This window comes from Trachinotus anak, unplaced genomic scaffold (genome assembly GCF_046630095.1).
Source record: "Trachinotus anak isolate AG129_WGS33_773 ecotype Australia unplaced genomic scaffold, CSIRO_AGI_Tana_v1 ptg000021l, whole genome shotgun sequence".
Classification (NCBI taxonomy): Eukaryota; Metazoa; Chordata; class Actinopteri; order Carangiformes; family Carangidae; genus Trachinotus; species Trachinotus anak.
The window spans coordinates 6,208,015-6,235,773 of NW_027273872.1; the positions used below are offsets into that span (position 1 = coordinate 6,208,015).

Below are 27,759 nucleotides of genomic sequence, written 5' to 3' on the forward strand. Positions count from 1 at the left end.
CATGTGTGTATTATCTATATTACCTCAATATATGTGTGAATCAAATTGTATGTCTGTTATAACAGAGCTAACAGAGCTAACTGGAGGTGACTAATATAAACATTATCCACCTCCAGTTAGCCTGATAGAGGTCAGTTGGTATATACCACCACCTGGTGGGCTGCTTCCCTCACAGCACTTCAGTTTGAAGGGGCTGTCTTTGTTTTCCTTTCCCCTTTCACATCTGCTACAACACTGTTTTCCTTGTTTTAAGTTTACAATAGTTAATTCAATGAATCAAATGCAGACACAAGCTGCTCTATAGACATTTATTGCTGTGTTTATTGTTTTATACTCAGTGGAATTTCTAACTGTGTTTGGTGGGCCAGTCCAAACACCCACGCTCCAAATATCTGTTACCAAACCAAGATTTAAATAAACAAAAGCAAAAACAACTACAATGCAGTAATACAATATACATGACACTATGAAGTCTTAAGGTGAATTCATTCTCACTAACATATAGGCTATACTGGTCCATTTACAAAATGCTTCTTTATATATTTATATATAAGATATAAAACAAGAGTAATGCACATTCTTCAAAAGATAAAGAAAATGTGTTGTTTTTGTATATATGCAGATATATTTGTGTGTGAATTCTGTTTGGTGGCAACAAAACAACACCCAAAAGTCATAATTAGAAAGTGTATCCACAGCATACAAAATAATAACACAATTGACAGTATTGTTCAGGAGATCTACATGAGGACAGATCATAAAACAGCAGAGTATCAAAACTCATGTAGGGCTGTAGGAGACAGTGAAATGATCATTAGCAATACAAATGAATAGCCTGTAATATATTTAAACATATGCTGTAATGTAATTAATGAGTGATGTTTTATGTGTGAACGGTGAGTATGGTTTAGATTTTCAGCCAAATTGTCAGAGCTAAAAGAAGTAAAATTTTCTGTGAATTTGTCCTGTGCTTATTTTCATAACATGACACGGTCTAGAACCACTTTTAAAGGATATGTTTGATGATATTCTCTATTTTCTCACTGTCCAAAAATCCCATGTACAAAACAAAACCAACAATCAACTGATCATACTTGCAAGTATTGTCTGTGTATCCAAAGCCTGATATATTTTACTCAACTGTGCCATCGACCTCCATTGTTATCCAAAAACTATTAATGTAAAAACATCTCAGTGAGCCAAACTCCTGCACTGGCTGATATGGTTCCCTATTACCACAAAAATGGGCACTCTAGTGTATTTAGAGTCATTATTGTAAACATTTAGTAAAGAACCAAATGTGTATGAATCCACGGCTGAAAATAGTCCCCAACAAATGCAGACTTTACTCCTGTCTGAGTTCAGTTGGCTAAAAACTACAGCTCCCACCTGCTTTAGGAAGTTATTAAGCCTTCTTTTAATTTATGTCTTCAACAGGAATGAATGGGATATTTTCATGGGATATTGGTTCACGAAACATCAGACAGAATATCCCCAGTATTATCCTTTAAGGATGGTATCATAGCTCAATGCAGTGGTGATGTAGGCAGTTTGTATTGCTTCATTGCTCATTTGTTTTAACTGGTGGAACGTAAAAAAAAAATTGAAACAGTCAAAATATATAAAAGATCTTTTGTTGATGTAAACTGCAGACAGTCTTGCTTTTTTAGTGTTTTTAATAATCATGTTTTTTTCACGAATTCCAATCCAAAGACTGTAATTTATGTAGCAATGGCACATGTGAACTATTTGTATTCTTTAATATCTACTGAAACTACACCCTGCAGGTTTAGTGAGATAGTATTTTACAAAATGTGTGCTGCAGAGTGGTGTGCTTGTTTGACACATATAACTAGCTTGAACCTGATAAACACACACACACACACACACACACACACACACACACACACACACAGTGGTAGATCTCCTCTATCTGACTGAAAAATAGAAACTTACGCATCATATGTAACCACTGCCTCTCCTCTACACAAAGAGAATCAGATTCATTGAGAACCTTTATCGCTGCATATCTACTACAACCTCTTGAACACAGGTAACCAGATCCTAAAGGTTGGAATTGTACAAATATCATACCTGTCATGTTGAATACAGAGTAGTGAAAATCTTAACAAAAGAAACACCTACACTGTATCTGTCAAAGGAAGGTTTGCTCGTTTCTCACGAACGACACATTCTTCATTTTGAAAGAAGCCTAAAACCCAAAGCAAAAGAGAAGCCCCTTTAAATCATATCTGAACAAACCTACAGCTGTTTGAACACAGACGGTGGTGTCTTGTCCACTATTTGACAAGTATAACTACAGTTGTAAAGACTGGAGCGGTGAGTGACTGTAACTACATTGATGGCTGACTAAAAGGAGCCCACCAGCTTATATACGAACTAAAGATATCTCTTAATGCATTTGACAGATCTCGGGCAGAAGAGGGAGAAGTACAGTTTGATTGTAGATTATATCTTGCACTTCATAAAAAGAGTCCTGGTGGTGTTTTTTCATCTCAGTTGATCCACGTGTGCTGGGTAGCCGATGTTTTAAGCTTCATACACCCTGAGGAAGAAACAAAAATTTTAGTTACTTTTGCTGTGATTTCAAACATCTGTCCAGAGGTCTGTGCTATGAAGTAGGATTTGAGGTTTTCAGTCCAACAACGGTGGTTCGCTTGTTCCCAGGGTAAATCACCATGGTAACTGAGGCTTTTAAAATTATTCACACACTGTTAAATATTTCCCATGATTAGAAATGAACATTTCAGCCAGACAGATCTCAGCAGACATGAACTACTTCTCTCCTCTCTACTTTGGCAGCAGAAACAGTCTGCCATTGTTTGAACTTTTTTTTTTTTTTTTCAATATTTTGTTAATCATTAGACAAAAGAACCAAAATACTCAATAATTAATACATTTATTTACAGTATATCCTTAGTCTGATTTTAACATTTGGAAATTAATTCTAGTGTTTCTTTTTTATTCTAGTCGTGTGATAATATTGTTTACATTTCATCTTCTTGAATATCACTTTTGGATGTCAATATAACCGAATTCACTGGCTGCCTTTACATTTTTCTGCCAGGGTCATCTACTGCCTCCACCAGGTGTTTTCCTCTAGTCTCTGGACAAACAGAGATCAAATGTTTCTTGTATTGAATGTACTGGCCTTGTGGATGTAAGTGGAAGGTCACAGGTTTAATCACTCTGTAATCCGCAGAGTTCCTGTAGAAATATGCCTGTGTACTAAGCAAAATATTGCATCACTACCACTGCAGTGCATTTCCTCAGGGCTTCTGTCTCTGGATGTCCCTGACCTCTGACCTCCCCGTGGTAGAAAGAAGGTGAGAGGATGAGTTTCAACAAAACAAAATCAAAAAAGCTCAAAGAAAGGGTATGTGTGCATGTGTCCTTGTGTCAGGTATATGCAGTCATCACTTATGAGCAATGTAGGTTTTTCTTATTACAATGGAAAATATCATTTTTACATTTCATTTTTCTAAAGATTAAACAAATATAATAATAATCATACTTTGAGTAATGATTTTTAGAGGTGCTGGTAGGCAGATTTTGGACAACCAGACTAGCTAAGCTAATCAGCTGCTGGCTGTAGCTTCATAATTAGATCTTTTCATCTAACTCTCCACCAGGAAGCAAATAAGCTTATCTCCCAAAATGCTGAATTAGTCGTTTAACATCAAATGATTGTTTTCATTTAAAGGGTTGATTGAATTATTTTGCTCACTGCATGCTAATTAGAATAGCCAAAGCAGTCACGAATATGTATAAAAATACTTGTACATCAATAATGTTCATTCACTCTTTTGTCCTTAGATAACAAGATTAAAAAAAATAAATATTATGCTTTTAAACTAACATATTATCAGATTTTGTGCAGGAGTTCTGAGATTATTACCTGTGCTTGTCCTTCCAGATGCGGAACCATTTGACCAGATTCTTGGTGCTCTGAAGTTTGGGATGAAGACAGTACTCCTGCCCTTTGAACCGAGCAACGTTCTCCATCGTCACGCTGAGGAGGGGAGCAGAGAAGACACAACAAAAAGAGAGATATTATTGAACCCCCCAAAAATCTAATGTTATTACCAAAATATTTCTGATGAAGGTTTGTTTGCCGAAAACATTAAAGCAAGAAATTAACTAAATATTCAACAGAACACCTCTGTATGAGTTTAATTTACGATTGTAGGGCCACCAACCATTCAGAAAGATAACATCTGTAGTTTTATGTCAACCTTTGCCAAAACTAGTTTTACAACTCCAAAAAAGTGCAGCAAATTTATCTCCAACAACAGAAAAGCAGCCCAAAAAAGTAAATATTCCAAGATCACCAGTATCTGCTTATTACTGCATAACTACTGTACTGTATTACTGACTGTTGGTGTAGTGGTTAGTGAGGGAAATATAGAAATTCTACAATAAACATTTGACTTTTGAACTCCTAGTGCAATCACATGGCTATAAAATAGTTTGATTAGGCTGCACAATATATTTGGAGACTGAGATGTCAACTTCAATAGATGGAAAGAGGGTTGATATCAAATACAAGAGGCAACTTGTACTACGTCTTTTAAAATGAATGTGAGTGGAGCTGAATAGTTTGAACTATTTGAACTATTTCAAAACATCCGGGATCCAGTCATTTGAATAGAAACGGGTCGAGTTGTAGCGTGGTTGACATGTTTTTGCCCAAAACTTCAGTTGCTATTCTTTGCTTCCCTCAATAACATTTCCTCAGTTAAATGGCCTCACAATTCAAAAGATCAGCTTGCACTCGGAGGCCAGTTTCTTGGCAATGAAGCAATATTATGGAGGTGCCACTTAAAGATGTGACATCTGAGCTCATTGAATCAGTTGGTCTGTCTGTAACCCTCTGCTTAAGGCAACGGCAGAGACAGTTTGCCTGCATGTGGCATATTCAGGCCAAACAAGAGAAATGTGGGAAAAAACACCCACCATGCCATGGGGCCTTTCCATCCAGTGACACACTCAAAGGCTCACTAAACCATGAATGTTCAATGAGCTGACTAGAAAAGAAAAGACTTGACTCTCGATAAAAATGTTGTATTCAGTAATTATAAGAATTAGATTAAAGTGTTTTGCATCTATTTTTACTGCCCATTCTTTGTCACTTTGTTTGGCTATTGAGGTTTAGTTGGGCAGCTCTAAATGCTTTGTTATGGAAGAACTAAGCTTTGAGTGTGTGTTTGATAGAGAGAACATGAAAGTGCTCTTGTATGAGTGGATGCCAGGGATCTCATCTCTACGAGGCTGTAATAAAGGCACCTTTAATGTTCACCCGTGGCTGCTTAGCAGGGGTTAAATATTACCTAATTACTGTGTTAATCTCAGCTTTAGTTCCTCCTCATTATCATTCACCTGGGCAGCTGAAGTGCGGCCACTGGCTCTAAAAGCTCATATGGTCGGCAAAATGTTTAATGAGTGCAGAGGGAGAAGGGACACTATGAGAGGGCTAAAGGAAGAACATAAGAGCAAAGAGACAGTGGTCAAGTGTATATGTACTTCAGTATTTCCACTTTTTGCTACTTTTGCTGCTCCATACATTTGAATAGGAAATATCATACCTTACTACAGTACATGTATTTGACAGCTGCAGCTACTAGTTGCTTTGCAGATTTAGATTTAACATACAAAAATATGATTAGTTTATTAAACTGCCAAAAAGTACTTCTACTAGTAAAAACATGAAAACCATTCCCAAATGTTAATGAATCAATGACAATAATATGACGCACTCATATGAGGTATTCTGCATGTGGATTTTACATTTTGAAGTACAGTTTAAAGTACCTTTTGCTGCTAATACTTGTGCTTAGTGTTTCATTGTGTGGTATTACTGCGTTTGCTTAAGTAATGGATCTGAACTGACAAACACAGGGTAGAAGAAGAGAGATAGTGAGAAAAGAGATAGAGACAAACAAAGAGCACCAATAAGAAACATAACGAGTGTTAAGACTGGAAAGAGTGTGAAAAATTATATTAAAGAGAAAGAATTAGATACAGTTGTAAAAGGGTGAATTTAAGATGAAATGGCAGACAGAGAACAGAGAAGGAAAAAACAGGGACATTTCGGGCTCTCAGCTTGTGTGTGTTTGGGGTTAGGAGTGGTCGCCCTGAATGCCAAACTGAGCGCCGTAAGCCAAACAGCCACAACAAAGGCCAGAGGGGGGACTCTCTCACTCATTTCTCTCCTGCTCTCTTTCTTTCTGTGGCTTTCCGGAGCCCGCTGAGGCTCATTTTTCACTGGGCAGCAGTGGCTGGTGGCCCCCATCTCATGCTAATAGAGCAGCCTTAAATAATAGTTACGTGGCTGGCGGGGAACACACATCACTGACCTGTGGGTTGATAAAAATGATATCAACTCTAGTCCTTCTCAGAGTTGTTTTTTTTTTTGTGATGCACACACTCTTTTTTTATACTGTCACACATCTGTAAATATTAAGGCTGCAACTAATGATGTGCTTTTTGTAATATTTTTATATGTTGATTATTCAACATAAGAACCCAAGGTGATGTCTTCAAATTTCTAGTTTTGTCTGAATGATAATCCAAGAGACTCAGAGCCTCTCTTCTGATTGGCTCACTGACCCGCTGTTACTAGAGCTCCAGAGAGAAGTCTGAGAGAGGAGATGTAAAACCACATTTAGATGGGTTTTGGTACTTAAAACTACAAATATATTCAGTGTAAAATATGGGCCCTTTAACAAAATTGTTGCAGTTTAACTTCAATCTAACTTTATTTTAGATTTAAGCAATACAGAAATGTATGGAACCCATGTTATCCGAATAATCTCGATTCTATTTGGATCACTTCTCTAATGATAATCTGTACTCTCCACAGTTTTATTCCATAAAATGTGCAATTTAAATATGTTATTGTTAGTATTTTCCCTTATTTGACCTTATATACTAAGTAATATACACATATTACACAACATATGTGTAATATGAAAAATCCAAATCGTCACCATCATAATTATGTTCCTGTAAAATAACTAAATGTTATACTTTCTCAACTGTACTGTCAAAACATGTGATGTGATTAATTACTAACCTTAAAGAATACACGGATTTATTCTCGTCACATTCACACAATCTGTTTTCTTGGTTGCTTGCTGCTGTTGTCCAGATTGTGTTGCCTGTGTCATATTGTAATTTGCCAGCAGGTGGCAGCAGAGTTTGTGCCTTACACAAAGGGGGGGGGGGGGCTGACATAATATTCCCATCTGTTGCCACTTCATGTGAATTTGAAACTTAAATTCCACATATCTCACATTTCCAGCTCTGGGTGAGACTTGAACTCATACATTAAATACGTTGTACTTCGTGTGTACTAGATATGTACGTTGTATTTATTTAGGATTGGAATGTCAGTGTAAGCGCCACAGGTTAGTTCAAGTCTGTTTGGATCTCTTTAGTTGAAGAGGCCTAGTTACAGTCAGGGAGGTTCATGCTGAACTCCACGATAAATAGCTCAAACTGTACTTAATAGCTGACTGTCTGCTCAGGCTGTGACTTAATGGGTCAAAGGTCAGATGGCAAAGAGACAGGAGGATCAAATAGACTGTCTGTCTTGTATTTCTAAGTAAGACTTGTTGTCAAAAGTCTTGGAATAAAGCTGAACCTCTCATCAGATTGTCAGTACTTGAAAGCTCCTGAAAGCTGTGTTTCGTTCCTCCCCATCTTACCAATTAATATCACCAGCAATCATCTTTACCTTCTGGCTGTTGGGTGCAATTAAATCATGAGTTCATCATCACACTGTGAACCCTCCTAAGGGCTTTAAGCACAGATGACAGGATGTTTTGATAATGCCTGTAAAGCTTTATGATATTTTGGAGTAAAGTCATGGCACAGTTACAACTGTGTATCTGGCTGCTGAGCTGGTACAAATACATCTTACTCGCAGTGCACACACAGAGACGAGAGGGAAGAAGAAATAGAAGACAAGAGGAGGAGGAAGAAGAAAAACCGTACTGTGAAAAGGTGAAAAAAGCTACGGGAGGGACAAAATGGTTACAAACATGTCAGAAGAGAAAGAGATAGACTGAAAGAGAGAGAAAAAAAAGTCTCACTCACAATATCATCTTCTCTTGGCAGTACGGGTGTTTGGGTTTGATCTCCAGCTTCTGCACATCCTTGTATCTGATCTTTGGTCCTTTTCTGGTGCACCTGCACTTGTAGGCTGTTGAGAAAACAAACACATTAGGGTGATCTAATTGTCTTCAGGCCTTGTATTTTCTTGTAGTGGTAGCTAACACAGTGTACTTGTAGTTGTGGAGGTTTAAAAGGTACAATAATATACTGAAACTGCCCATCTGGAGACTGAATTGTATAACAGATTATTTAAGTTAGTCTCATAATTACTTAGCGAACTGATAGAAAAGTTAATTCTTTGTGATTTGCCAGCAAAGTGGATCTCAATCAACATGAAATCCCCAGTTTTTCTATAAATTACACACTGATGAGGAAGATCACTAGTGCCAGTGCTTACGTCTGGTACCTCAATGCTAAAGCTTCACGTGTCTACAAACAGTGTTACTTCAGTTGAACCCATGATTTATGCACTTGTACAATACAGTAAATGTTTTAAATAAAAACACACGTAATCATTGTTACAACACAGCTCACTGTTTGAGGAAAAGGCAAGCAACATAAGCCAGCTGGAAGTGGTGATGCAAATTTATTAAATAGCAAGTAAATAAGTAAATAAAGGTGCAATCAAGGTGAGAGGGTAACTTAAAGAGGGGAACAGGGCAAAACAAATGCTGCTAAATCAAAAACTATATAATATATAACTCTACCTGAACAAGAGATGCCAAACTAAAAATGAAGTGAAACAAAAAAACCTTTTTGCTCAATTACTCAAAAACATAGAACACACAGGAACCAGTTTAAAAAAGTGATTAAAAACTAAGAATGGGCATTTAGTTGGTATGACTTAATTCCTCCTCAACATAAAAGCTTTTGATTCCTCTAAAGCTACTGTCTGCCGCACATCTGCAAAATGAACTGATTTCATTTGCTGTTTAATCCAATGCAGCTCTGATAATTTATGAATACAAATTAAAGGGTCAAAATTAGGCAGGGAGAACCTTTGGCTGCAACTGTCCTGCAGCCATGGTAGACAACTCACTTTTTATGCACTTGCTACTTTAATGTAACTGTCACTTTGTTGTTTAGGAAAAAAATTGCATTAGAAACACAGGGAGGGAAGCACGCAGGTGTTCAACTGAGGTTACACAAAGTCTTACTGAGTCTTACTTTGTATAAAAAGAACATTTCAATCAAACAACTTCTCCAGCTTCAATTTTCCTGCCATTTTTATTTTATGCCTCTGAGGAAATGAGTTTCGCTGGGTTGTATATTTGTGATGGGAGGTGATGACCTGGATAGTCCCAAGGTTTCCTTCATCCATCACCCGCTATCTGGCCTGACTGCCTGCCTCTAAACCTGTCACAAGCCCCACAGTGGTGGCAGCACTCAGCACAGACAGCACTGGACAACAAAGGCCAATAAAACCAAGGAAACGCAGAGGTTAGTTTATCCATGTATACTATCAGAAAAACAGCTTCAGCATTTCTCACAGTTAGATAGAAGGAGATAGGGTCTATTTTCTTTACTTCTTTTTCTACCACCTATGTGATGGTAATAGTAAATAACTTTATAAACATGAATAAACATCTGCTGAAAAAGATACTTTTTAATCAATCAGTGTAAGTACCAGTGAATTTAGTGCAATATACAATGTACTGAATCTACGTTCATGATGACTGGTTTCCCGTCATTTAGCCTAAAATATGATGGTAGCTGACTAATATTAATGAGGCTCCTCATTAATACAGACATATAGCCACTTTTGCGGACCTTTCTTCCTCAGAATGTTTTCTTCAGCAAATGTATTTCTATTTTTTAACAGAAAAAAAGGACATTTGGTTCCACCAATCCTCACCATTCCCCCACCCCGTCCACATGGCCCCATGAATATTGGCTTTAAATGATTTCAGCTACATATGGTGAGCTTCATTTGTCTTGCCAGACACACAGTACCAGAGAGGAGTTCAGGATGCAAAAAGGCTTGAGAATGCCAACACAGACTCATGATGAGATATAGTCGTATTTAACACTGCAGTCCAGCTTTAAGAAGTTAGCAGTGTTTATGGATATAATGATGTTATAACAAAGTGCTGAATTTAGTGTTTTGTGGTCAGATCAAGAGTAAACTACATAGACCTGGTGCCATATTGGTGTTGTCCACATAAAGTCATTTTGTAAGCATCAACATGCAAATGCCTCACTGAAACGCTTCAGCTAAGTTGTGCTGGAGCTTTTGGGGATCTTGATTTAAACAAACTTCGGATGGGAAGAGTGATTTTGCATTTGATTCTCCAAATCATTGCTTTCTTGCACATAACAAACCACATGAGGCGTCAGAAACATTCATCTCTCCACCTATTGTTTGTAATTCAGTCACATCTTCTCCAGATAACTTCCATAGCCCAGTTTCAAAAGTGACTAACTTCAAACTAAAGAGGAACACATTGAAAGTATTTTATTTTACCTTCTGCGCTCAAGAAGTACAAGGCCACCACTAACAAAAGTAGCACCGCTGTGCACCGATGCATGTCTTCACTAATAAAAAAGACGGATTTTTCTCTCTCAATCTGGCTCCTCAAAAATCCGAGATCTCCAAAAAAACCGGTCTCTACGAGTAAACGCACAAAAACGTCAAGAGAGAAAGTCTTTCAAAGTGCAAATAATATCCACTTGCAGTGAGAGTTGGATGGCAGCACTGAAGGAGCGCTGAGGGTTTGCTTCCTTTTGGAGTCCCTTTGGAGCGCTGATTGTGCAACTCCGTCTGCGCGTCCTGAGCGCTTGGATGAATCTCCAATCACTCGCGTCTCTCTCTCTCTCTGTCTCTGTCTCTCTCTCTCTCTCGCTGTGGAGAAGCTGGCAGCAGCTCTTTTAAAAAGCAGCCCGCTGTCCCCCTCTCATTAATATGCACGGCCAGACAGCGAATCAAACACTTGTGGCCTGCGAGGGAAAAGTGGAGAACGTGGAAAGGGAGGGAGTGAAGGAAAAACACAAAATCCGCATATTGTCCACAAAAATGAGGGTGGGATGACGTCTGCTTTAATAGACTGCGGTGACTACTCTCTGTCAGGCTTCTGACCTGAGAAAGAAGACAGAAAACCTAGGGGGTGTAGATGAACGTCAGAGGAAAGGCAACGTTTGCGCTCAGCACATTAAACCCAGGGAATAGTCTCTACTAGTCTGTCTCTGTGAGATCCTGTGTGGTGGATTTGTGTTTGCAGTTTCAGTGAGTCGACAGTGTTGCTTACAAAAAAAACATACAATGAAAAGTTTTCAGTTCATACGTTGTTCCTCTGGCTTACAGGACTGTTCAAATAATTGCTGATGAAAACGTAAATAAAAAATACATTACCTAACACATTCTAGGGCAGTAAAGGCAACACTTAGCATTTTTTAGAGTAGATCCTTTATAAAATAGTCAAAGAGATGAAGGTTTGTATCCTCCCCCACTGAGAATTGGTCCAGAGTGAAACATCTCTACAAACACTGGATGGGTTGCACTGTCCTTTGGTCGGCCTACAAATGCTCACAGTCCCCATAGGATAAAATCTACTGACTTTGGTGATCCCCTGATTTAACCTCTAATGCCACCATGAGATTAATATTTTTGTCTTTCAGTGAAATATCTTGACAGTGAAAATTGTTGTCCTCCACAGGATGAATGTAACAACGCTGGTGAACCCCTGACTTTTCCACTGGCACCACCATCCGCTCGATTTCGGTTTGGTTATGACCAAATACTGCAAAACTGAGGGCATTCCCATCAACCTGGTGAACATCATGCTAAACATCAGCAGATCACTGAGAGCATGTTAGCATTTAGTTCAAAACACAGCCTCATAGAGCTGCTAACGTGGCAATAGACTCTGGTTTCAGTAGGTTTGGTCACATTTGTACCATTTGACGCGATAGGAAAAAGTCTGAAGTCCATTTTGTACTTTGTTGCTACCATTAGCATTAGCATGCCTGATAAGCACCGAAAAATATACATGGGGCCCATTGTGCTGTCTTAAGAGCTTAGCAAGATATTTAGGGCTGATGAACAGTAACTTTAACTGCATGATAAGGTTGTATCTGGATGCCATGACCATGGAAAAACCTGTGTCTTATTGGCTGAAAGTCGTCTGTTAAAATCACATCAGAGGACACAAAACAACACGAGCTCAAAGGTTCTGCTCCATTTGTTGTTTGAAGACCAGAAGATGTGATTGAAAGCACACAAAAAAAGCTAGTGAACATTGGAGCAGCTCATTTTGTCACATTTCATTCCCAGTGGGATGAATTCGTTCTCAAACCTCAAAGATAATTCAGGTCAGCAGTGTAACCACTATATCAGTGTGCAAATATCTATGCACCGCCGTTCTCACCTTACCACGGGTTAAACTGACTGCAATCATTAATGTAAACGCTGGTTATTATCTGTCTGTGTATATGGAGATAGCAATTATAAAGAATATAATGGCCTTTGTTAGTTTTTTGCATTGCCCAGGTCTGTTACAACTGGGACACACTGGCACCACTGCAGTAACAATCCAGACAAACTTCACTTGAAATAACTGATTTTCACTGGTCATGAGGGGCAGTGGGAACAAGTTGTGAACACAACATTGACATATAATCACATTTTAGAGTGATACGGAGAACATTTTAGCAAAGTTGCTTATTTTCACATCCAACAATTACAGAGCAGCAAATATCAATCATCTGGAGATGTGTTTCTGGCTGCCTGGTGAATGTAAATCCAACATTCCTTCTCTTCTAGCAGCTCTGTAGATGCTAAATGCTCCACCACATTCACTGGCTCGTCTCTATCTGTGTGTCTGCTGCTTGGTGCTGAGCAGGTAGTGTACAGTAGGATTATGGAGCTTTTTAGCAGAAAACAGCTGCCTGCTATGGCCAAAAAATGACAGTAAGAGTATAAGAGTGCCGAGCATTAACCATAACAGTAAAGTTTCAGACTGGACAGCTGAACAATGAGCTGAAAGGTGCTTTAAAGCTCCATAAAGCCAAGGGGGGCTGCAGATTTGGGTGATTATTCTCTATAGCTCCATCACTATGAGTGACTCCTTTCACACACAAATTGTGATTGACATATTGTAAATACAAAAGTATCAATTAGAACTGCTTTAAGGTCCTCAAAGAAAGTAAGTAGTAAGAGTTCAGTGAGCCTTGGCTTCAATCTCACCTCTTGACTGATGGATATAAACTCATTTGAATGATTTCTTATGACAGCATAAGAAAAGTTTTTGTCACATACTGCAACATTTTTGATTTGCATTTTATATTAATTCTGCTCAGTTCACTTTAGTGGTTTTGGTGAATTGTTTTTGTGTCATGCGCCATCATTTTTTTTGCACATCAATTTCAAATCATTTAAATTCAGGCATGGTGCTATTTATGTGAATGCAGTGGTATAGGCTTTTCTATTCTTTCCTCTTTATATGAATAAATGCAGCCATTGTATCTGAGGATGCCATCAAGCTGAACCTTTGGCCTGTAAGAGATAGCCCTGAGAAGAAGGTCTGACCCCTCCCACCTGGGAGGCTGTGAGCACAGGATTAAACAGCATTCATCACCATCCTGCATCAGGAGGGATTTGTTTGTGTGTGTTCACTCTGCCCTCTCGCTATGTGTGTATTTGTGTGTGTTTATGTGTGTGTGTGTTTGTGTTCACCTTCCTGCCCTGAACACTGATGCAATCAGCTCCTGTCATCACTCAAACCAGTGGCCATGAAATGTCTGTCTGCAGAATGAGCCTGTGTGTGTGTGTATACAGTTTATTCATGCATGCATGTCCATATTTGTGTCTTTGTATCTACAAGCATGTACATCTGTAAAATATTGTCTAATGTGTGATTGCACAGTTTACATGAATGTGCAGCCTGTATCATCTATGGATCTTGACATCTTAATGTCATTTCAGGGCAGCAGACAGTGTTGAATTATATGGCAAGTTTTTAACAGCAACAAGAGATCTGAGGTTTTGGCCCATGAAGCCACAAATCTTGGTTTCAACCTGTACACAGACAACCCTGAAGTCTGAGCCACATACAGAAAGAAATCTAAATCCTTGCTTTGGTCCCCGAAGTCATAAACAACAGTTAGACATGATGCCAGCCATCATTTACAGCAAACTGTGACAGATTAAGATGTACATGACCCCTGCAGGACACTGACGCTGTGTGAATCCATCTCACGCCTTTTTGATCTCAGGATAAAAGACATGGGTGAGCTGTACTTTCCAACTTTCAGCTGAAGTGATTGATAATCAGTCAGACAGCTGTTGTCTTCATCCATTAGATCATTTTGGCTTCAATGAATACCAAAGGAACAAAAGAAATGGAAGGCAGTGATAGGAGTTTTTAAAAAAAGGTTGATTTCAGCCAAAAGGAATCTGACCTGAAATTGTATGATCACTACCCACAACTGAGGTAATAAATATGGTTGTATTCATTTATTTGTTCATTCCTATATACAGAAAAGTATATACATTAGCAGCTCAGACAACAAAACACCAGCCAAAATGTTTACCAGGTGCTACCATGAAGTTGGTGCCAATATCTCAAACAAAGGTAATGAAATCTGGCAAGCCCTGGAGCAGCTGCTCTAGCTGTTTTTTTTATACTGATTAACTCCAGTATCTCTTCTTCTACACCAGTCCATGTCCTAATGTGTTCATTTGAATTGACGCTAAGCTACATTTTATTTAACAGTATATATTATAAAAAAGTGGATATTTTTACACTATGTTTTTCATACAAGACATAGTGACCCAAGACTTGTTCATAGTTAGGCCTGGTGTCCTACAGATCAACCTCGCAGTGGTTGTAACCCTATCTGTGTATTTGCTTTTCTTCTAAACACAAATACATGGACATATATTTTTCAATCAAGTCATAATTTCTTACTTTTAAAAATAAATACAGAGGTGCCCCTGGTTGGCAATCACTGCTTTGAAGCACTGAAGTTTTTGCTTAAAATAAACTCTAAGATGAGGCAATACCCATTCATGACCCTCCATCAGAGGCTCTGTGGAGTAGCAGGCAGATCAAGAGTGAATTTCTCTTTTCATCTAATTATTAAGATGGGCTTAGAGGCTTAGAGCTGCCGTGTATCTCACTAGAAAATGAAATAGAATTGATGATTATACATTTATACGTTGCATTTTTTTTCTTGTGTCATGAATCAGAATGTATACCCAACTGCCTGACTGATCATTTGAACATAAGAAAAGATCCACTGTGTCCTTTAGACAGCCTGAGGCATCAGTATGAATTTCAAAAGATCCCTGTCATTTTGGTTATTAAAAAAAAATACACCGCACTCTGACAATTTGCATAATGAAAATGTTTTTCTTTTAACTGATCAAGTCAGACAGCTGTTTTGTGAAAGTGGCTGTCAGAATACTTTAGATACACTGCCAGCCCCTCAGGACACCTCTCCAATTCTTTCAACCTGACTTCATCATAAAGAGAGGGACCACATCTAGTTACACAAACCTGGACCATTTGCTAGATTGTAAACTCCATTTGTCCTGGTGAGCTAACCTGCACTGTAACTAATGGCTTTTAGTGGACTTGGCAACAGCACAAGTACTGACTTAATTCACTGGAAAACCGTACAGTTTACCCCAAAGTCAAACATGGCAGAGGGTGTGTGAAGTGTGTTGAGGCTGTTTAGTTTGGGATGATATGTGGTAAAAGTGTGAGAAGAGACAGAGAGAAAAGGAAAGAGCTGCAGAGAGACAGAACTTCAGTTTGTGAATGATGTGTGTTGGGAGCCAGACGGGAGTGTCTCGATATTTAAACACATGATTCAGTCTGTAACTAAAACACATGAAAACTTTTCAGGTTGATTATACCCATCAGTGGATAAACAGTCAACAACAGCTTCTTAAAACACCAGAAAAGCTTTTTGAAATTAAGTGTGATACAATATATTTTTATAATTACTGTGAATATATAAGATTATAGTTCAGATAGCAGGCAGCTTGTACATGCTGTCAGTGAACTGTTATGACTTTAGTCAGAGGTTTATCACTGAAAATGATAAACATGTTGGTGATTTCTCTGTTACTGACAGAAACTTGAAAACCGTGACCTCTTCCAACACTGGACAAACAGCACCTGCTCACTGTTCTGTGCCAAAAGGAAATCTAACAGACCAAAACTTGATCTAGTGGCACACAGTGGCCTGAAATGAGACACTGATTGTTTACTTTCTGATGTAAAATTGAACTGAAATCTGTGGTCAGTTTGAGGAATGATGGAAAACGTATGTCCTTGCTTTGAAAAGTGATATTTCAGACACACAATACACTTAAAACATGTGTTTTCCTTAAAGGGGCTTTTCTCTGCTGCTAAACATGTTTTTTTTGGCCGGGGTGGGTGGTGGTGATTGTCACGTTTACAAGACAAGAGGTTATAGTACACTCTCAGTGCAGCACTACATCTTCAGGACAGACTGGAGGCTACAGTGAAATATCAGAAAGTGATGAGATGGGCTGGGGCTAGCCTGTTAGCATACTAACTTCAGTAGAAGAAAAGATGTGATAACAAGAGGGCCTGTAGGGTGTCAACACTTGTTATTATTATTTTTTCTTTGTCTATCCACTGTGTGGCTATGAGTTTTACAAATATTTAAAATCACACTTTGGATCAACAGATGCTGACCATGTGGACATGAGCCCTTATGAATATTTGCATTTAAAAATTTAAGTTGTTCATCAAAGACACCCAGCACATTTTCAGTATTTTGAAATACATGTTTTAGGCCAATTATCTCCAGCTGGATGCCTTATATCTTTTGGAGATTATACTTTGCATTATTCTTAATTGCATGCTCCCCTCGAGTTCGTATAGGTTTCCTGCAGGTGTTCCTGTTTCTTGCTACAGTTCAAAGACAAATAGGAAGTGAGAGACAAAATAGGTGATTTGCATGGGTACAGGTCAGCTGGCAGACAGACATGTAAACAGACAGGTAGGCAGGTGGTGAAGGTAACTGCAGGAAATAATGATGATTTCTGCAGGCATGTAGGGGCACTGCATACAGACACATAGACAGGTGGGCAGCTGCTGGGAAGTAACTATTGGTAATAACAGGTTGCTAAGCAGTGGCTATGTGTTGTTGTTTCCCTGCAACCAATGATTTAAAAAGCTGTGAATAAACCAGTGAAAGACAACTTTACCACCATGAATCCTGTAGACATTAAAATGTGGCTGAAGTTCTGTGTGCGTTTGATTTTGACTGACTTAGCAGCCGGCGGACAGACAGGGAAATGGACAGACACAAAGGTATGCAAAAAAAGCTGCATGCAGGCAAAGAGGCAGGCAGGTGTGCAAGGGTAATTCCTCTCAGGAGACTGAGGTGGGGTGAAGGGTGAAACTAACTGCCCTGGGCAGAAATGTAATTGCTGTTTAAACTGTCATGTTCACATCACGCTCTTTTCTTAAGTTCACAGCAATCAGCCTAAATAATGGTGGCAGGATGTTAGTGAGAAGATGACTGGAGGATGGATTTTGTTTCTGTGGGGTGTAATTTTTCCTTCTCTTGTTGTCATTTCACATAAACTAAGTCGTGTTGACTCAGAATATTTTGTTCCATTTGAGATGTTGTTTTTATTTTAGCCCTTTAATGTTTTATCTGTACAATATATAATTTATTTCTATTGCTTTTTCATGTTCTGAGACTGAAGCAACTTTCCTCCTCCCTTACTCATGCAAATTTGACATGCACACCAAACATGTGTGCACAGTGTGTGTCTGTGCACCATATTAGACAGGTCAGATGTGCACTAATCTCAGAATGTACCGGAGACTCCAGGTCTTTTTGTTATTTTTTTGCAACTGTGCAGCCTCCATAATTCGCTTTGCACACCAGTATATAACTAAAACACTTGGGGCCTACATGGACCTAAAAGACCAGACATTGAAATAATAAAAGATTTCTATTGAAAACAATGTATAAATCTAAACTAAACCCAGATCAGTTCTCTGTGAGGCCTAGATTATTTATTTACCAAACTGACTTCTCACACCATAGATACTTTCAAAATACTTTTTTTTTCATGTAGACTCAAACTGAAGGAGACTTTTCTTCCTTATACAGTCCTGAGTCTGAGTGCGTCTTGTGCAGGGACATGAAATGGCCTAAGAGCAGAAAAGACAAACACACCATCAGTTGTAGTTTGTTTGGATTTGCATGGCTTCAGAAAGAGAGGTGTGTGTGTGTGTGTGTGTGTGTGTGTATGTGTAGAGATTCCTCCTTGAAATCCCTTATATCCATGTCAGTTAGCACATAAACAGACAAGCCATTAGTGCCTAGCAGAGAGACACAGTGTCGATCTGTTTTGACACTTATCTCTGTAAAAAAGCAAGTGAGTGCACATAATGTCCACACAACAGAACGTACATGAGAGCACACCATGGTGAGACCGCAGAAACAGAGCATTTTAAAAATATATGTGTAAAAAGACATTAAGACAGGATCAGATTAGCAGAAAAGAAGAAATAATAGGTTTGTTTCTAAAGCTAAGGGGATTTTAGGCTCAGTGATACTCAGTGGAGTTAAATCAGTTAATGTTATTCTGTGAACACAGCAGGTGAAACGTCTGTCATGTGTATTAGACTTAACAGTAAGAAGTAAACTGGATAAAAGAAAAGATGAGAATGAAGCGACATAAGTGCAGATATTTAAGATGAATTTAAATCAGTCAGGTAAAGGAATAGTTTGGGAACTGCACTTATTCACTTTGCTGCCAGGAGTTCGACAAGAAGTGCTACCCTCATGCCAGCTAAAGACTGGGAACAGGGGGAAACAGCTAGCCTGGCTATATTCAAAACTAACAACATCCTCCTACAGGCACATTTGAGGCTCGCTGATGGAAATTTTACAGTACACCTCATTTGTTCAATCCATATAAAAACTGTCATCTAACTCTCAGAGACGGGGTGAAAAAGCGCATTTTTCCAAATGTTGAAGTATTCCTCTGTGTATACCGTAGATGATGCTAAATCCTATTATGCCAAAATGCAGATCTCAAAGACACCTTTGCACACTCACATTTCTGCAAGTGTGTAAGTATGTGTCGAGGTCCCTGGTGACGGGGCTGTTAGGTCAACAGGAAAAACCAACCAAAGCATGATGCTCTGGCTCTGACTGCAATCAAATTCACCATGAAAGCAGCATATGTTCAGTCCCAGAACATGTCCTATTTTGAGGTATTTCATGACACTGATCCTGGCTTATGTTGACGTTATGCAATTATTTACACCATATTGAGGCCGATTCTAAAAACTGACAGCTCATTCCACTCACATCTAGGTTACGTGGGACACAGCTGACTGGGCTTGGATATTCATGGAATAAAATAAGAACAGAACAACACTGAATTGAAAGCAATGAGGAAAAAACAGTACAACGGAAACAGGACCAAATAAAAACTTTTTTTTTGCATGCATCATTAATAAAACGGTGTGCAAAGATTTTAAATGAACTTTAATCTAAATTTATATATCAAATCACAAAATAACAGTTTAAAGTGCTCTCTGTTAAGAGTTGGCAATGTTTACTGCAACTTAGTGAGAGAAACTGATTGATTTTGATATGTATAGATCATGACCAGTATCCTGCACTGAGTTTATTATTTTGCACAACATTGTGTACATGCTTGATTTCTGTTCGGGATCGGGCGTTATTGGTGGTGACTGGTTTCTCCATCCAGTGCAAACAGTGGGCATTGTGCACAATTCCAAAGCCATTTGAATCACTGAACAAATCTAAGATGTGGGTTGTAATCCAGAAGTCAGGATCCAGGCTTTGTTATCAGTAGTGGGGTATATACACAGCAGCTGTCATGGGAATCCAGCAATTAGACTTTAACATTACTTTCTCATGGACCACAGGGCAGGGGGTGTCCATGCCATATACTCCAGTACTTGGTATCTTAACCAACAGACAAAGAACTGACAACAAAATCCTCAATGACAAGACAAGGAGTACAAGAAATATGTTATTATTCTGTTATATTTGACCACAGTCTGCATACTGTATGTGTGTTAGCAAACTATAATTGTGTGTGTGAGTTGTGTGTGTGTCAGCCAACTTTCATAACTCACAGTCAACAGGTATAAAGTAACATCTTTAACCAGGGATAGCCCACTCACACACACAAGCATAACATATGGAGGAGTCTGCCTCTCAACAATATTCAGAGTGATTTGTTCTTACTATCCTAGCCATAACTTTACAAAACCCTAAGCACTCATACTTCATCTCTTGGCTTGCAGCTGATTTGGAACCTGTTCAGGCCTGATGTTCTCCAGGTTTCAGTCAGGACTCACAACATTTCCAACTTCCAACCAAAAAATAACAAACATATAAAAGCAACAAGTCCACCAGCCTAGATGCAATCACAACAGAGAAATTATTTATCCTGAGCTGCAACACAGATGAAGAGTAACATTTCATCAACTTAACAGAGATGTACCTTTGTGGGGTGAACTGAGCTGACCTGATAATATACAGATACAGTATATTTGACTGGTCTATTGAATTTCTCCAGTTTTTCCTCTTAAGACTGGTCTAATATGAGTTAGACAGCTGCACAAAAATAAAACAAAAAGTTCCATTCTGCCCCGAGGCTAAAAAATCATAACAATCAATGAAACCATCCTTACAACTTAGGAAACATTTCCCCAAATGTTGAACTTTAGTTTTAAACTTGCTTTGTTCCTCCTGAGGTTTTTCAGTACATATTAGTATTAGTCCTTTGGCCAAAGTCTGTTTATCTTTTTATGCATTTTCAAAACATGAGATTGGTGGGGAGGGATGATGGGAGGTGATGACACGTTCCTGTTTGCATCATTTTTTTTTTTTTTTTAATTGTGCTATAATTCATCAGGAAGTCATCACACTAAGACGGTGAACAAAACTATTAGACCTATGTTAGACAAAGTGTGACATGCAACCAACAGCTGAGATAACCCTGATGACATCACTGGGGTTGTTTTCTCACACTTGACTATAAGCCTCAGATTATACAGCTGTTTTCAGAAGCTGAGCAGAACTATGAGTACTAGTCCTATGAGTTTTAGCACACTGACTGCAATGTGCAAAATCAGTGCAATTCCCCTTTAACTTTAAGCCTTAGTCAAAGTTTATCTGAGTGCAATCAGCTTTGGTATTATATGTGATATAAATCTCAAAGTCTTATCTGGAGAAGGAAAAACAAGTTCATACAAGAGTAATGACACACAGCTTGCACTGCTTGCACTGATATGATATATGAATGTGATTGGATCGCAGCCAAAGGTGCGAAATGCAGTCTGTGTTTGTGAGAAAGTACAGCCCACGAGAACTGTCACGACTCGCCCAGAAGTTTGAATTATGCTCAGCTGCAAACACGGCTGCAGCTGAAACTTTCAGGCAAGATGTGCATGTCCTCAGACAGACAGCATAATGTTGTGCAATTCTATTATAAATGGAAAGTAAGAAGGAAAAAAAAAAAAAACTTGTGGAACTGCAGGTGGCTGGAAGACGCAGACGACGCTGTCTGACAGTTCTCCAGTTCAGTTTTATATCACAGGAATCCCCAGACTACAGTTTTAGTCACGGCATGTAAAATACTACTTCAATATATTAAAACAAGCTCTCTACAGTTGATCTTTTGACAGCAGCCATGTGGGAAATTAATCAAACCTCAAAAAAGCCGACCAAAAATTCTGACACGCCAGAAACCATCTGATCATCCAGGGGCCACATCGTTGATCGTTCAGGTGATTAATCAGTGCTGTGATCCCCCCGAATGTCAAACGACAACTGATCTGACAGAAATGTGGAAATTCAAAAATTAGTCAGGGCGACCAATTCAGGGCTGAAATCTTTAATTAAAAGTATTACACTGTATATAAATTGAAGAGATTCATGGAATATACAATTTAATTCATACAACTGATTAGATTTAATCTCATTCATCATACATGAAAGCAAATTAGTTAGAAGTTAATAATATTCCCATCATAATATCTAGTATTGGCATTAGAGATGCATTGCTGTGACAATGAAAGTCAGTCTATAACTTTAAAGGGTCTGCAGGCCTTTGGATTTCTCCTTCTGGCTGAAACTGCTCTAGGCCTGAAGAAAGGAAAAAGGTTCATGGAGAAATTACTTTTCTAATAGTTAGTAAGAGTAATTAAGAGGAAAATGAAAGTAACCAAAGAGTTAAAAGCATGAATACCACACTAGTGAAAGAGATAAAGCTCTATGCATAGCTTCTCATAAAAATCCACTTGAAACACTTATAAACTGTCCATCAACCCTTTTTTCTTTTAAGTACCTAGACAGACTTTACCTTGTATTTCCTCTCTCTACCTCTGTGCCTCCTCTCCTCATCTCTCCCTCAGCCCATTCCCCTGTTGTGTTGCTGCCAAGTCAGATGGAAGATTTCAGTGAACAGATGCAGGAGAGATGTTATCCATTTGTTCCCTGTGCAATAAAAGAAAAAAGAATTAAATCCAGAAACCTGTGCTGTTCAAACATGTTGTTGTTCAACAAAACACATGGACAAGACATTTCATGTTAAAAATGTAAAAGGATAAAAGTTTTGTGTATAAACTATTTCTGGTAAGTAAGCTGTGTTGCTTGACTTTGATTATAGATTTTGACAGATTCTAGTCTGTGATATTTCTAAATGAACTGACAGTTATAACTTTTTTTAAACCAATTGTTAACATCAAGTGTTACTTGGCTTGAGAAACTGTGGAGTTTTTTAAAAAATCCTGAATCATCATTACATAAACATAAAAAATGAATTTGTTTGCACAAATTCTCAGTGTGATTTGTGGTTTTGGGGTCTGTGGAGGATTGTCAGGTATTTTTTTCACTTTTAAAGAAGAGATGCTGATTTCTTTGTGGAAAATTATGTTTCTCTTTGATGCACAGGGCTGAAATTGATACCAATCTTCTAATCTGACTTTGGATAAAAAGGCAAAGTTTACTAAAATGAGGAAAAGATATACATAGTGGAAGAGGAATAAGGACAGATCGACATAGAGATAAATGGCCAAAAACACAGATAAGAAGCAGAGGCAGGCAGAACGACTTAAAAATGTAAATGGCTGAAACCAGAGCAGAGACAGCAGTAATTCAGATTGCATGTGTTGTTAGATTAACAATGCTCATTCATGGAAATCAAACACACATGCAGATCTGAGGGTGTCTGGCTCTGGCCAGAGCCCTGACTGTCCAACTCCTCTCTAAATAAACAGCAGCTCATGCTAATGAATCTACAGAGTTGTGGTCCTGTTCCCTCCAAATGTGGGGAACAGGACCACAACTCCTCAGCTCCACTACTCTGTTTTGTCCACCGTGCTCAGTTCCTTGTGTTTATTTATCACATAACATTAAAAACTGTGATTAATTTGTTTTTATTAACCTCTACTGGTGCCCTGCAGGTATTACAAGAGCATAAAGATGCCTCCTCTTGGTTCTTATCCAGCACCCAAATCAAGATAAGGTATAATCTTAATGAAAAACATTCAGAAAGAACCATTTTTTCCACTGACAAGCAGTTTGTGGTGTTTTAAAATGAAACCAGCCGAGGAGTTTGGGTCCATGTGTGTTTGTGTGTATCCATCACAGATTAGACACACATTTCACATAGAGTGTCAGTGTCCTATTGGTCTGTTTTGAAATCCTTTGACACAATTGAATCCAGATCCTATTCAGAGTTGTCTAAAAATATAATAACACAACTCATCATGCCCCAAAACCTTTTTATTTGATGTGGTTTTTAGTTTTGACACCACCTCCTCTCCTAACACCTCTAACACCCTAACATAGCTAACTAGCACTTACTTTCCACTTTTAGCGTGTTTACTTGATCTCCCTGCACTTACTGAGTAGATGTAGTACTCAGTACTTACACCAAGGTCTCCTCCTACACTCAAGCTGAAGTAATGTCCCTAACTTGTAAGTTGCTTTGAATAAATGTGTCCGCCAAATGAGTAAATGTAAATGTAGTTACTTAAAATAACGAGCCAATATGTACAAACCAGTTGGTTATGGTTATAGATTTGGTAGCAAAACTGAAGCCTGGTTTGTGTCTCATTATATTCCACTGGTCTCTCATCCCTTAACTTCTTAGTGAATAAAAAAAGATATATAGCAGTACATTACCTCCCTGTTACTGATAATAAAACAGCAAGACCTGCTCTCCTAACTTGTAAATCCTCCTTCGGTTTCAACAGAGAAGCTGTAGTGTCTCAGTTTGAACTCTTGTTGAACACTGTCAACGATCACTAAGAATTTTCAACTGATAATCATCACATTGCCTTCTCATTTTTCCAATCACCTAAATTACTTCAGTCAGTGCGGTCTCGCAGCCAGTTCAAACTAATTTCTATCTGTGCTGTTTTCATTCTAATGTTTTTTTTTCTTTCCAATAAAAGCCACATGCACCTGTTAGAATCCAACACTGGCCAAAGCGTGATCTGATTACTGCTTATTAGAAGTAATTTCCATGAGGTAATTCCAACTATATAGAATCAGACAAAATGATTTGATGTTTTCTCTGTGAGTCCGTGAGTAATAACCAGGAGGTGCTTGTCACAGAGTGAAATGTCAGAGCAGCAGCTGTGTCAGCTTCCCTCATGATAGTTAATAAAAAGGTCATGTGTCTACCCTGAGCCCTTGGATGTATGTGTCAATAGTTCTTCAAGAGTAAAACCTTAGATCGGTCTCTTTCAACATCTGGTAATGTACTTTACAGACATCAGTGGTGACTATTGCAAAACAATATGGACACATTATTTTGTCTTTTGATAAAATACAAGAACTATTTGTAAAATAAGATTTTAACTGACTCTGATTGTATTTTTGATATATAATGTATAATTTTACATATATCTAAAATATCTAGTTATATCTATCTCTAAATAAATATGTTTCAATTAGCCTTCATCTCCATCACCTGCATCTTTTTGTAGTCTTTGATTTTCTTCTAATGATACACTTAAAAGTAAAGAATCAACTTCAGTGTGTTTGTGTAGCCTCAAAAGTATTTGGTTCAACATGTGGGACTATAATTGCCCTAATAAGCCTCAGAGGACATTGGTGTCTGGTATTTGGGGTGTTTAAAATGACCTGGCAGCATGACAGGGATAATGACCTTTTTTGTGTTTTTAGCTAAAGGGATCAGAGCGTCTGCCTTTGTGAGAGGGACTTGAATGTCTTGACACTTGAATATCATAAGTCAGATGCTCAGGCAGCTGATTTCAGCTGCTAAAAATGCTCAGTTCAGTGAAACATCACACTACATTGTACACATACACATCTTGATTTGTTATTATGAACATAAACAGTGTAGAAACTGCAGCAATGTGAAAAAAAGGTATGGTAACAAACTGTTCCTCCAAATGTTTGTTGTAGCTGATAGAACACTAAGAACTGATTTAATTTCATGCTTATGTTAAAGGGTTATTTGTAAGCTTCTTCTGCCACCAAACTTGGTTTTGGTGATGACTGTCGCTTAACAAGAGCTTCTCCTATCGTTGTCTTTATAATACAAGAAGTTATAAGACGCCCTCTGAGCAGCGCTGTGTCTTCAGGGCAGATTGGAAGCTACAGTGAGTCTCTATCGGAAAGTGGAAAGATGTGTCGGTAGCTGGTTAGTGTTCAGTAGGAGAAAAGAAATGTTAGAGACAAGAGTTAACATTGGTGTTGCTTTCCACCTACCACCTCCTTTCCTCTTGGAGAGTAAAGGAATGAAGTTTGATGTTGAACTTATAACGTTTCTTCTAGACTGGTAAGTAAACAGCTGTTAATGCTAACGCTGGCTATTCAACAATAGTAAAACTACAAATAGCTCCTTTAAAGTATTGAAGAAATTATGGATTTTAGAACTGAGCCTTCATTCAAAGTGTTGACCCCCCGCTCTGTTCCACACAAGAAATCAACTTGAAATCAGATTAAATTCACAAACTTAATTCACACAGCTGCAGGTAAAATAAGTGGTGTTAAAGGGACAGTTCAGTGTTAGTTAGTCACTTTCTTGATTCACACATTATGTGCTTATTGTTTAATCCATGCACAGGGGACTTTGTGCTGGACTTCTGTAGGCTGGGTAGAGCCTTTCCAGAGAGTCACTGTACCTGGTCAAAAAAATGTTCCACACAGTTTTTGTATAAAGAGGAGTGGTATGACCCTCACAGCAAGAGAAAAAATAAGTGCACTTGCAAAAATATTGAACCTCCTCTTTAAGGTGTATTTCAGATTCGTGCTGTAAGAAAACTGCTAAGAGTATGTATTAAGCATGAATTGTAAAGAACCTCACTCAACTGAGAACTTTTCCAACTATTTGATACTTTCCTGACTTTAATGAATAAGAACAAAGGCCCTCTGAGCTGCCTGTCATTCAGTTTTTATTCACAGTTCCCTTCAGTGAAAACCATTATCATCATGAAAGGAAATCAAGACGCCTCAGATACTGTGAAAAAAACATGTAGGAGTTATGTACATGTTACAATGTGACAACAAGAGACAAGATATTTCATCTGATCCAACATATTCTCATTTGTAGTAAGTGAACAACAGCGACAGATTTATTTTCAGTCCAGGCTGAACACGTCAACATAAAAGCTGAGAACACGATATAGGTCATCAAGCTAATACTGGCACGAGACGAGGTGCACACCCATGGAAACGTGACCGGACTCCTGAATAATTCACGTGCCATGTAAAGGGATAGCTCAGAGATCACGCACACAGAAAGGCCACTCGCTGTGGAGCTCGAGACTATACATGGTGTCGGCACAGATGAGGTCATAGGAACTGAATGAACAGAGTACCTTCTCTGATGTACTGCAGGTACGTTGTAGTTGACTGCATCTTTTGCAGAAGTAAATATCTGATGTGCAGACACAGGAGTCCTATTTGGAAAATACATGGCCATGAAGGTGTTCACACCCTTAACACTGAGATGATGAGGAGAATTAAAAACCTCAAAATGCATGAATCAGCTACTTCAGATCCTTAGTATCAGACCAGTTCAAACACAATTGTTTTACATTATTTTGTAAAATTAAAAAAAAAGTCTGATTACAGTATCGCTTATGTTGATGAATTTGTTTCACCATTATTTCAAGATGAAATAACTTAACAAAAGAGACACATTGTGTGTTCATCAAGTAAAATTTAGCTAACGACAAGCTGAGTTATAGGTTTGATTTAGATGAATTAAAACAACTTGTCTGAGGGTTTAGATAATATTTTAATATAAGTTTATTCTTTAGCCTGGAGTTTGACAGAAAAATCTTAACTCAAGGTCCATTTAATTTTTTTTTTTCCTGGAGATTTTTAGATGACAACTCATGGTCTTCCACACATACAGCTGCCTGTAAGCACATGAGTCCCATACTTCACGTCACATGATGAACAGTGAGCAAACCCCATATAAGGAAGAACAGTTTTCAAATGTAGTTGAAAGCTCTGAAAAAACCAAATAGATTTTTTGGCCAAGATTTTAGTCCATTTGTTTTTGGGTAAATTTGACAAACACTGAAAAAAAAAAAAACTTCGCTCTAAGGAGAAAATAGAAGTCATCAAAGAGGCTGATATGAAACATCA

The 27,759-nt window shown here is 38.3% G+C and overlaps 1 protein-coding gene and 1 long non-coding RNA gene across 4 annotated transcripts in view; both read right to left on the minus strand.

The window, feature by feature from the left end:
• Positions 1–294: 294 nt before the first annotated feature.
• cxcl14 (chemokine (C-X-C motif) ligand 14) lies at positions 295–10,985 on the minus strand. Its single transcript, XM_071457981.1, has 4 exons — positions 10,604–10,985; positions 8,122–8,227; positions 3,920–4,033; positions 295–2,566 (listed from the first exon to the last, which is right to left on the minus strand). The coding sequence occupies exons 1-4, from the start codon at positions 10,665–10,667 to the stop codon at positions 2,551–2,553; spliced, it is 300 nt and encodes a 99-aa protein (XP_071314082.1). The 5' UTR covers positions 10,668–10,985; the 3' UTR covers positions 295–2,550.
• A 10,978-nt stretch (positions 10,986–21,963) lies between these two features.
• Positions 21,964–27,759, minus strand: part of LOC139606249 (uncharacterized) — a 91,984-nt gene continuing 86,188 nt past the window's right edge. For all 3 annotated transcript variants that reach the window (XR_011684582.1, XR_011684580.1, XR_011684581.1), the window contains 2 exons: positions 22,487–22,620; positions 21,964–22,269 (listed from right to left, as the gene is read on the minus strand). This is a non-coding gene — a long non-coding RNA (uncharacterized lncRNA). The remainder of the gene's footprint in view (positions 22,270–22,486; positions 22,621–27,759) is intronic.

Bases quoted from the DNA above. Each gene is read 5' to 3' on its own strand.
- cxcl14 (XM_071457981.1), bottom strand. From the start codon at position 10,667: ATGCATCGGTGCACAGCGGTGCTACTTTTGTTAGTGGTGGCCTTGTAC. The intron at 8,228-10,603 runs GTAAAATAAAAT...TTTTCTCAACAG, and splicing joins GTACTTCTTGAGCGCAGAAG to CCTACAAGTGCAGGTGCACC. The intron at 4,034-8,121 runs GTGAGTGAGACT...TCCCCTCCTCAG, and splicing joins TGCCAAGAGAAGATGATATT to CGTGACGATGGAGAACGTTG.